Consider the following 11539-nt stretch of genomic DNA (forward strand, 5'->3'; position numbering starts at 1 on the left):
TTAATGGGCCCCATTCTTACCAGTTGTGACATCAGGAGAACAAAACTGCAAGACACCATGAGAAACACAAGTAAGAGCATGTCTTCAGGCATTTAAACAGCCTGAATAAACCTTATGGTCACACCTACTAAACAACACTGCGTGGTTACTGGAACATAAAAAAACACGTGTTTACTGAAACTAGTTGCCATCTTATAAGATAATAAGCACAGAAATATTTGACTATAAAAACTTTATTTTCATGAACAATATTACAGTAAAGAGCTCTTCAAACCATATAACTAAAAGAAACTGTAGCCGTGCTAATATTTTTTACATTTCACTCACAGAGTATTTTCAGAATCGTAATGCAGCATACATAGGTAGATTGAGAGATACATAACTGACAACCCTGAATAAAGAAACATTGACATCACTTTAGTTGCTCAAAGCTAGTCATGATTCAAGTACAAACACACACACACACACAACAGTTCAGTGGAATACTCAACCACCCCAGCACAGACCAGTCATTTCCCCCCAAAACGTTTTACAAAATAGCAGAGAACCAAAGGCATCTCAAGAGGCAGACAATCAGACACCGACCATGAACAAGAAGTGGGTGTGTGTGAATAGCAGTGGCCATCTCAGTAACAACAGAACAGAAATGGATGCAGATTCAAGTTCACCACCATGCAGTACTGCTTGTGAGTATGGAGTGAACACCAAACCGGACACTTGTTTTTTGTGTGTTTGTCAGCCATTATCACATTAACACAATGCATATCCACCATAGAAGAGACAGAACCAGCAGGGAGGGTAAGTGCTGTGCATCACCTACATACTGTATTGACAGGGGCTCTATGGCCTTTCAGCGAAATACTGACAAACCGAACGGTCATGTTTACCACTGTGGTTGGATCCTGTGCTTCCATCAGAAACAGGTTATTTTTAGGACGAACAGAAACCTAAACAAAAGGGTGGCCAGTAACCCTCAGAGTAGTCTCCCTAGGCAGACGGGTTGGCTCCCACATTAACAACGCTCCTGATGTTGCCCTTGGTCTGGGATACCAGAGACTACCATCAGATCAGGCAACACCATTAAAACAACAATGACACATTACTACGCCATCTCTGATATTTCCCCAAGAAAAACAACCATGTTTGAGATCAGTGACATGGCCATACTGGCCCAGAAGAGAATGGGAAAAGAACAGTATTGACGACTACACTAACATTAGGCCTAAGTATCTTCAAATGTAGCGGTAGGTTTTCATTATACTGTCCAGGTGAAATAATAAATAAATACAAAGTTCAACATACAGTAGTTGTCGGGAAATTATTCGAGGGCAACCATGAAGATGAAACGTATAGGAAAATGGAAAGTTTTGCTACTGACCAATCGCAACGCGGACATTATCTGTGACTGCGACCGGACTTTGACAATGCGAGTCGGAACATTTCTCGTCTTGTGTTTCTACCCTCCAAGTCTACTGGCCTCTTTTCAAGTGTATGTCAGTACAGGAAGGCAACAACGGCGTAGGTCCCCCCCCACCCTACTCACGTTTCCACGACAGTGCCAAAAAATACAACTCCCATCTGGAGGAGCTGCGAGTGTGAATGTCTAAGCGGGCATTATTTCATCCGATTGAGAAACAATCCCGTGAAAATGCCATCCTATAATTTGAATTTAACCTATGTGGAAAGTGTGACATGATCTGCTGTGGGACCAGCCGTTTAGGCACAGGAATACGTTACAGCTCCTTCTATGTGTCACTTAGAGCAAGGATGAAACCAGAATGAGACGGCAACACACAGAGATTCTATACTACAGAGGGTACTGAGACGGGGATAGAGGGAGACAGACAAACAAACAGAGAGTGAGAGATTGATGGAGAGTCATTTCGACACATTAACAAACTTAACCTCGCCCATAGAGCCTTTCCAATTACCTCCGCGATTGTGTGGTTATACTCCACTGTTCCCTTCAACCACCAGTAATATAAACATGCATAAACACACACTGCCATTAATAAAGGGTTCCTAAAAGAAAAGACGAGGGGAAAAAGGGTTGGAATATGGCTAGCAGTGACCCCCTGACGAAGTCATCACAAGACAGTGTGTGTGGGTGTGCGTGCGTGAGTGAGTGTCCACGAGCGCTCCTTCCTGCTGTTCCGCAGTGGGGCCGTCGTGCATGGTGACCCTGTGACCCTAGCTTCACTTCTCGATCAAGCCCCCTTCCTTCAGCTTAAAGTAGAAGAACTTCTCCAGGGTGTTGGCACACTTGCAGTACTCGCTGTCCGGGGGGTTGTATTCACGGCAGTTGGTAATGACGCGCTGCAGGTCTGCTATGAACAGCTTCTTGGTCACATAGTATCTGTTCTTCAGCCTCTCCGTCATGGTCTTCAGATCTACAGGAAGGAGGGAGAGAGGAGAGGGAGACACGTAGGTTATATTTGAAATATTCCTTCAGCGGGTTTAACGGCATATCCAGACAGACTTACAATTAAAAGCGCATCGAGTTGGTGAAACATGGAATGCTTTTTTCCCTATTTTAATATCAAAATGAGTTCAAAGAGCTGGATAATTGTCATGGCTGGGACATATAAACAAGCCAGGGAATAATGAGCAGATGATATACTCACCAATGGGGAAGCGTATGATCTCGTAGTAGTCTGGAGCCTCAGTCTTTTTCACAGGCTCCATGAAGGGCCAGGCATCAGGGTGAGTCTGGGATAGGAACACAACCACACCGTTGTTAGGACTTTCAGTCTGAATCCCAAATGGTCCCCTATTCCCTACTGAGTGTACTACTTTCGATCAGGGATTTTTTTTTTTTTTACCCTTTTTACTCCCCAATTTTATGGAATCCAATTGGTAGTTACAGTCTTGTCCCATCGCTACAACTTCCATGCGGACTCGGGAGAGGCGAAGGTCGAGAGCTGTGCGTCCCCCGAAACACAACCCCATCAAGCCGCATTACTTTTTGACACAACGCCCACTTAACCCGGAAGCCAGCCGCACCAATGTGTCGGAGGAAACACCGTACACCTGGCGACCGTGTCAGCGTGCACTTCGCCCGGCCCGCCACACGACTTGCTAGAGCGCGATGAGACAAGGACATCCCGGGCCGGCCAAACCCTCCCCTAACCCGGACGACGCTGGGCCAATTGTGCGCCGCCTCATGGGTCTCCCCATTCGCGGCCGGCTGCGACACAGCTTGGAATCGAACCAGGATCTGTAGTGACACAGCTAGCACTGTGATGCAATGCCTTAGACCGCTGCACCACTCGGGAGGCCTTTGATCAGGGATTATATAGGGAATAGGTTGCCATTTGGGATGCAGACCCGTCTGACCACTCCTGAGGTTGAACACTGGGTTGTATCGGTGCGTGTCAGTGTTTTACCTTGACCTGGGCCAAGAGATTCTTCAGCATGTTGTACAAAACGTCAGGGTCTTTTAACTCTTTCCTACAAGACAGGATAGGTAATAATATATTAATTCAATGACATGAGTGTGATTGTAAAGGCTGCCAGTTCTTTTATGACAATACTGCACATCATTTTTTTTATTTCCTGATAGACCAAAGATTCAGCTTACACTTTCTCCTTTGCACTGGGCTTCCAGCCTGTCTCCCCTAGGGAGAAAAAAATCATTAAACCATGACATCAGACAAGGCATTAATAGTCTATACCCTGAACAAGGTATTAGAAGGACCCACAGCCACTTACTGATGCCAGGGATGCTCTCCACAGGGATCTGCCGTACCCCCTCTTTGAAGCAGGTGAGTCCTGGGTATACCTTCCTGATCTGGCTCTGCTTCCTCTCAATCAGCTTCTTAATGATCTGACCAGTCATGGAAACACAGGGACATGTTGACTAAAAACACACTAACATGGACATTAACACTGTCCTTTCATCAACAGATGGAGAAAGGTACAGAGATGCATAACCATCCACTGACATTCACCTCAATCTGTGTGCCCCACAATGTGAGGACTTCCTACAGAGTCCTCTCACCTCTTTCTGCCTCTTGATGATATGAGAGAGCTCCGTGTAGGGGATTCTGGGATTCAGCTCACACTCCATGAGGGTAGCCCCCTCGTAGTCCTTGATGTAACCAAGGTAACGACTCTTAGTCACTTTGATGTCTTTGGAAAAACCCTGCAATGGCAAAAAGAGCCAGAGGAGAGAGGTCAAAGGAGAGGTGAGGAAGAGAGGGAGGTACATGTTGTCATCCTATACCATACCTGCTTCTTGAAGTAGCCAATGGCGTACTCATCAGCGTAGGTGAGGAAGTACAGGATGCTGTGCTTGATGTGGTACTCCTTTAGGTGGTTCATCAGGTGAGTACCGTAGCCCTGAAACCACAATGGCAAACAATCAGGGGGAAATGTTGGGCTCTTAGTCCAACATACATTCAAACTCTGACAGATACCGTAAGTCATATAACAAGCCATTAAGTCCAACTTACCCAGGTAATTGATTCCAGTATTTTTGCTGTTGTATGTAAAGGAGAGGCGCGTCCATACCTTGACTTGCTCGTTGGATGTGACGGCACAGAAGACGATCTCAGTGAAGCCCTGGGTGGGGAACATCCTGAAACAGATTCCCCCGATGACACGGCCATCTTTGATTAGGGCCAGCGTCTTGTGCTTCCTGGACAGAGAACGGTCCAAGGCAGCGGAGAGAAAGGGTCACAAAAAGTTCATTTCAAGAGGCTTCACTGAAGACGGGGGGGTACAGGTGAGAGACACCATTCAAATGTCTACGTACGGGTCAAACACCAGGCGTGTGATGTACTCTTTGGGCATGCGAGGCAGCTGGTGGGAGAAGACGTTCTGCAAGCCCACCAGCCACATCAGAATCTTCTTGTTGGACTTCTGGGAAAGGGAGTTCCCTATGACATGGAACTCTATGATGCCCCGCCTCTCCTCTAACCGGGCTGTCTCATCACGAGCAGCATTGGCAGACAGCAGACTCGTCTAGCAGAGTGCGACAGTGATGGTCAACACGGTCAATTAATTATATTCCTTCGAACAAACATCCCGTTTCCATACTTCGATGTTAAGACTAGATAAAACATCAACGTAAATATCCATGTTGCACTGGCGAAAGGACATGAAATGATGCGTCTCGGTCTTGGGAAGAACTCACCTCTGGGCCCAACATGGCAGCCGGGTCAGTGATGGTCATCATCACCTCGTTGACCAACTCCATCGGGATGTCTCCCATCACTCTGATCCTCTTAGCATCCTCCAGGGTCAGCACTTCTGGAAGCTTCCTCTTCTCTCCTGAGGAGAGACAGTACAACCTCCATTCATTTAGACGCTGTTTATGTGTGAGGCTATATCCCACAGAGGCATGGGAAATGAAAGCTCCCACGTAGACAGATAAGACATAGAAAAAACTAACTTCAGCTATTACTTCACACCCGGTGCAAAGCAAAAGTTAGCTTGGCGGTGTTGCCAGAGTTACTGACCTGTTATGGGCTCGGCCACGCCAGCGTCCAGCCCCAGACTGCCTAGCGAAGGGCCACTGTTGCCTTTAGAGAAGGAGGGCGAGCCCGACACTGCAGCAGGGCTGATCACTACCATGATCAGAAACACAGCACAATGACCGAAACCAGACAGAATTATTGAAAATGGAGAGCTGGAAATCATACATTACATGTTGTACAACCTATAAGTGCCTTTTTGGATCTTATGAGAACCACTTATTTAGTTGTTAGGTGCCCCTCACCTAACTGGTGACCCAGCTGGCCCCCCTCGGAGGCAGGCATGGTGAAGTCAGCCTCCCAAATGGGAGAGTTTTCCCCATAGATCTCCTCCTCTAGCATAGACAGAAACCTGGGAAACAAACCCTGTGTTACAAGCCACAGATACACAGCGTCCATCTCACTCACTCCAGAATCTTGGTTTGGTTGTAACTCGAGGGAGAAACCACAATAAGTATCAACTTTCCGAGCAGATTACTACGGATTGGTTGCACACCACGTACTTGGGAAAGTGTGTGAGGATGAGTGTGCGTTTCTCTGGGAGGAGCTTGTCCTTCTCCACTCGGAACTTCTCCAGGAGCTGGCGGCGCGTCACGGTGAAGATTGACTTGAGCAGACTGCGGCCAAACACCTGGGTGGTCTCATAGCGCGGCAGGCTGTCGTTACTCTGGGGGACATGGCAGTAGCATAGCCACCTGGGAAACAAGACACATATTAGATTACAGTAGTTGTGAGTCACTAATGATGGGAACAAAAAGAGCAGAATGCAGTGAGACCTTTACAGTAACAGAAAATAAACCAGATGCAATACAACAATATCAAAAAAGCAAGATGCAATACGTTGCAAATTAAAAAATATATATTTTCCACAACACATGGCTCACACACACACACATACACACACCTCGTGTAGTCCACTTTGTAGGCTGTGCCATCATCCTTCTGGGACCGCTGGCGGAACTGCGTGGGAGTCTCCAGCTTCCAGTAGTTGAGACACAGGAGGAACATCTTGGAGAGCTCAAACATCGTCTGCCTCTCTCTGGGTGCCAGGTGGCTGAATTTGTACTGAACGAAGTTCAACACTCCCTGAGGAACAAAATAAAACAAACATGTACAAAAAGTACTTTACCGTTGGGGAAGAAGGAAAGAACAGCTTGAGAAACAGGTAGGAAGGAGACTGTTACTACCTGCTCAATGTTGGGTTTCTGAAAGGGGGGACTCCCCAATGATCCCTCCACTATCGGCTGACTCATCTGCAAGATGCATTTTCTCAGCAGCTGGGGGGGGGGGGGGGGTAGAGACCAACAGAGAGAGAGGGTCAAGATGTGCTAAGCCAGAAAAGTAGAGGTTATGGCCATCTACACGTGTCTGTCTGGTTGGAAAGGAGGGGGGGAGTGATTTCCTACCTTGAAGAGGTAGAAGTAGACCTGCTTGGTGTCCGTGTCCTCCTCCTTGTGCACAGACATAAAGAGGTTCTCCACATCCACCACCATGCCCAGCAGCCGGTTGATCTCCTCCTCTGACACGTTCTCCAGGTGGGACACATGGGCCGCTGCACAGGAGGGGTTCAATAACAGATCAGCCTCTTAAAGCGTCAATCAGCAGTTCAAACAATGACTGAGGACCCCCTCAAAAAGTTCAGGAATGGGGCCGGAGAAATGGAACTACTCTCAAATTCATAGACAGAGCTACGGATGCAAGGACTGACCATCCGTGGTATTACAATGATAGTTTTACCCATGTTTTTAGGCTCTACATTGTTTCACCTCGTACAAGTACTTGGGAGTAAGGCTAGACGGTACACTGTCCTTCTCTCAGCACTTATCAGAGCTGCAGGCTGAAGTTCTAGAAGTCCTCTATCGTAATCGCTCCTCTTTCACCCCAGCTGCTCAACTAACCCTGATTCGGTGTACCATCCTAACCAAGCAAGATGTAATTTATAGATCGGCAGGTAAAGGTGCTCTCGAGCGGCTAGATGTTCTTTACCATTCGGCCATCGGATTTGCCACCAATGCTCCTTATAGGACACATAAGTGCACTCTATACTCCTCTGTAAACTGGTCATCTCTGTATACCCGTCGTCGCAAGACCCACTGGTTTATGCTTATTTATAAAACCCTCTTAGGCCTCACTCCCTCCTATCTGAGATATCTACTGCATCTGCCATCCTCCACATACAACACCCGTTCTGCCAGTCACATTCTGTTAAAGGTCCCCAAAGCACACACATCCCTGGGTCGCTGCTCTTTTCAGTTCGCTGCAGCTAGCAGCGACTGGAACGAGCGGCAACAAACACTCAAACTGGACAGTTTTACCTCAATCTCTTCATTTCAAAGACTCAATCTTGGACACTCTTACTGACAGCTGTGTCTGCTTCGAGTGATGTATTGCTGTCTCTACCTTCTTGCCGTTTGTGCTGTTGTCTGTGGCCAATAATGTTTGTATCCTGTTTTGTGCTGCTACCACGTTGTGCCGTTGTCATGTTGCTGCCATGCTGTTGTTGTCGTCTTCGGTCTCTCTTTACGTAGTGTTGTGTTGTCTCTCTTGTTGTAATGTGTGTTTTGTCCTATATTTTTATTTCATGTATTTTTAATCCCCGTCCCAGCAGGAGGCCTTTTGGTAGGCCATCACCGTAAATAAGAATTTGTTCTTAACTGACTTGCCTAGTTAAATAAAGGTTAAACAAATAAACATAAAATACAAAACAAACTTATATTTTGGGTTCTGATTGGGTACGACGGTTGAACTAAGCTCATTACGCAAATATAAGTTATATTCTTCAAGAATCAATAGGTCTTCAAGGTCTTCGAAAGCCAAGTTAACAAACAGATCACAGACCGTTACGAATCCCACCGTACCTTCTCCGCTATGCAATCTGGTTTCTGAGCTAGTCACTGGTGCACCTCAGCCACGCTCAAGGTCCTAAACAATATCATAACTGCCATCGATATGAGACAATACTGTGCAGCTGTATTCATCGACCTGGCCAAGGCTTTCGACTCTGTCAATCACCGCAGTCTCAACAGCCTTGGTTTTTCAAATGACGGCCTCGCCTGGTTCACCAACTACGACTCAGACAGAGTTCAGTGTGTCAAATTGGAGGGCCTGTTGTCCGGACCTCTGGCAGTCTCATGGGTGTGCCACAGGGTTCAAATCTTGGCCCGACTCTTTTCTCTGTATACATCAATGATGTCACTCTTGCTGCTGGTGATTCTCTAATCCACCTCTACGCAGACGACACCATTCTGTATACTTCTGGCCCTTCTTTGGACACTGTGTTAACTAACCTCCAGAACGAGCTTCAATGCCATACAACTCTCCTTCCGTGGCCTCCAACTGCTCTTAAATGTAAGTAAAACTAAATGCATGCTCTTCAACCGATCGCTGCCCGCACCTGCCCGCCCGTTCAGCATCACTACTCTAGACGGTTCTGACTTAGAATATGTGGACAATTACAAATACCTAGGTGTCTGGTTAGAATGTAAACTCTCCTTCCAGACTCACATTAAGCATCTCCAATTCAAAATTAAATCTAGAATCGGCTTCCTATTTCGAAACAAAGCATCCTTCACTCATGCTGCCAAACATACCCTCGTAAAACTGACTATCCTACCGATCCTTGACTTCGGCAATGTCATTTACAAAATAGCCTCCAACACTGTACTCAACCAATTGGATGCAGTCTATCACAGTGCCATCCATTTTGTCACCAAAGCCCCATATACTACCCACCACTGCGACATGTATGATCTCGTTGGCTGGCCCTCGCTTCATATTCGTCACCAAACCCACTGGCTCCAGGTCATCTAGAAGTCTTTGCTAGGTAAAGCCCTGTCTTAGCTTACTGGTCACCATAGCAGCATCCACCCATAGCACGCGCTCCAGCAGGTATATTTCACTGGTGACCCCCAAAGCCAATTCCTCCTTTGGCGCCTTTCCTTCCAGTTCTCTGCTGCCAATGACTGGAACGAATGGCAAAAATCACTGAAGCTGGAGACTCATAGCTTCCCTCACTAACTTTAAGCACCAGCTGTCAGAGCAGCTCACAGATCACTGCACCTGTACATAGCCCATCTGTAAATAGTCCATCCAACTACTTTAACCCCATACTGTTATTTTTTTTTTAATATAAAATATTTTTTGCTCCTTTGCACCCCAGTATCTCCACTTGCACATTCATCTTCTGCACATCTATCACTACAGTGTTTAATTGCTAAATTGTGATTTCTTCACCACCGTGGCCTATTTATTGCCTTTACCTCCCTGATCTTACCTCATTTGCAGACGTGTTCTATTGTGTTGACTGTATGTTTGTTCATTCCATGTGTTGTTTGTGTCGCACTGCTTTGTTTTATCTTGGCCAGGTCTCAGTTGTAAATGAGAACTAGTTCTCAACTAGCCTACCTGGTTAAATAAAGGTGACATAAAACATTTCATTAAATGTATAAGTACACAAATGGATGTAGCAACTGCTGATTTCCCCTTTAAAAAGGGAGGATATCTAAGTATTTTACTTTACTACTCACTCAATAAAGATGAGACTGAAACCTACATTGTGCAATTCCTATTATAATTATTGCTATTATGGAATAGCATACATATTCTATATCTATGATGTGTATTGATGACATTAGGTTCAGTGTGATCATGGAGCGTATCTATCCTTCAAACTAGTGTTGAGTCATAAAGGCAGCCTACCCAGGGCATGCCCGCAGCTGCGGCATGACTCGCTAAGGCTGGCCGCTTGTTGCTGTAAATCCATACTTCGGGTGGCAGTCGGCGGTTGTGGGTTCTTCCAGCCATTGCACTTGCATGTGTCACTAGCCTAAAAAAAAAAGAGGAAAGTAAATCAGAATCCCCACACTAGCACCATAAAGCAGATTCATGCTCGTTGGCTGTCTAGTTAGCAAAGTTGGTTAACCTTGCTGTTGCTAACTATATTCTTGACAGTAACGTTAGCTACGCCATATACATTTATGAAGGCTATTGTTGCATGTTAAAAACCAAATACAAATGGTGTTTTGTTTCTGTTTGTTGAGACTGTTATACCAGTAGGGGAAATGGCTAGTTAGATAGTCATTGTTTTGGTGAAGTTGGTTATGCTAGCTAGCCTAGCCATATAGCTAACTAGCTACCTTGCAAGCGGAGAAGACGCCGAGTTTCTCGAGCTTTTTCGCCCGTGGAAAAGCTCTGACTTGGGCTTTTTTCTGACTCGCCCGCTGTTGTTGGCTAAGACCTGGTCTGACTGGGTCACTGTTCCCCGATCCAGATCCCACCGCAGCAGCGTTAGACCCAGCAGTCCCACCAGACTGAGCTTGATGTAGCCGGGGTTGCAAGGCCTGTGCCACCGGGTCCGACATATCAAAACGCACGCTTCACTGCTGCTTGTTCCACTCAATGGTGCGTATACACATCATTGGTTCCACTCCACCCCTGCTTGGGTCGCTCACCTCTCCCCTCGCCCTGGATCTGAAGAAAGGCAGTATGGGTAGTGTAGTCTGTGGCACCTGCAGCTTGCCTAATGTATTGAAAGTAGCCGGAGTAGTCAAAGTTTGCAATAAAAACATAGAAATGCATTTACAATAGAAAAATACGTTATTACACTGTTGAATTAGGTACACTATTTATTGAGCAACATTGAGTATAAATCCAACTTGAACGATCCAGTAGAGGTCAGTAGAGGACTGAGGACTGTTGTGAGAGGTTCTTATGTAACTTAGTGTACTTATCCCTTTGCTTTTTGAAATGAAAGGCTTCAGCTTTGGGGCAACAGCTGTTTACAATTAGTATGGGAAAATAGAATCTGCCCCAACTATTACTGTTAAGTCAGAGAGAGCAAAGGGGTTTTGTCCAACTAAATCCACTGGGATGGGATGGGGGGGGGAGCAGGAATGTGAGGAATTCAGTCAGACCAGTGTTAGACTCATTGAGCTCAGCTGGCTTCTTTTGAGCAAATCTTGATCTATTGAGCAGATCTTAAGCAAGATCGAGAATTAGAGAACAAAGGTTGGAATGACTGGAAACTACTATACGCTCAACATGTTGGTAGAGATACGAATAGC

General features: G+C 46.0%; 1 protein-coding gene across 1 annotated transcript; it reads right to left on the reverse strand.

The window, feature by feature from the left end:
• Window positions 1-217: 217 nt before the first annotated feature.
• kat2a (K(lysine) acetyltransferase 2A) lies at window positions 218-10932 on the reverse strand. Its single transcript, XM_029625350.2, has 18 exons — window positions 10613-10932; window positions 10176-10302; window positions 6884-7029; window positions 6665-6754; window positions 6382-6563; window positions 5981-6172; window positions 5723-5829; window positions 5463-5570; window positions 5138-5274; window positions 4757-4965; window positions 4513-4639; window positions 4231-4341; window positions 4001-4144; window positions 3712-3826; window positions 3581-3617; window positions 3387-3450; window positions 2625-2709; window positions 218-2390 (listed from the first exon to the last, which is right to left on the reverse strand). Exons 1-18 carry the CDS (start codon window positions 10835-10837, stop codon window positions 2197-2199), a joined length of 2400 nt encoding a protein of 799 aa, XP_029481210.1. The 5' UTR covers window positions 10838-10932; the 3' UTR covers window positions 218-2196.
• Window positions 10933-11539: the final 607 nt, after the last annotated feature.

This window comes from Oncorhynchus nerka, linkage group LG21, assembly GCF_034236695.1.
Source record: "Oncorhynchus nerka isolate Pitt River linkage group LG21, Oner_Uvic_2.0, whole genome shotgun sequence".
In the NCBI taxonomy this organism is placed as follows: domain Eukaryota; kingdom Metazoa; phylum Chordata; class Actinopteri; order Salmoniformes; family Salmonidae; genus Oncorhynchus; species Oncorhynchus nerka.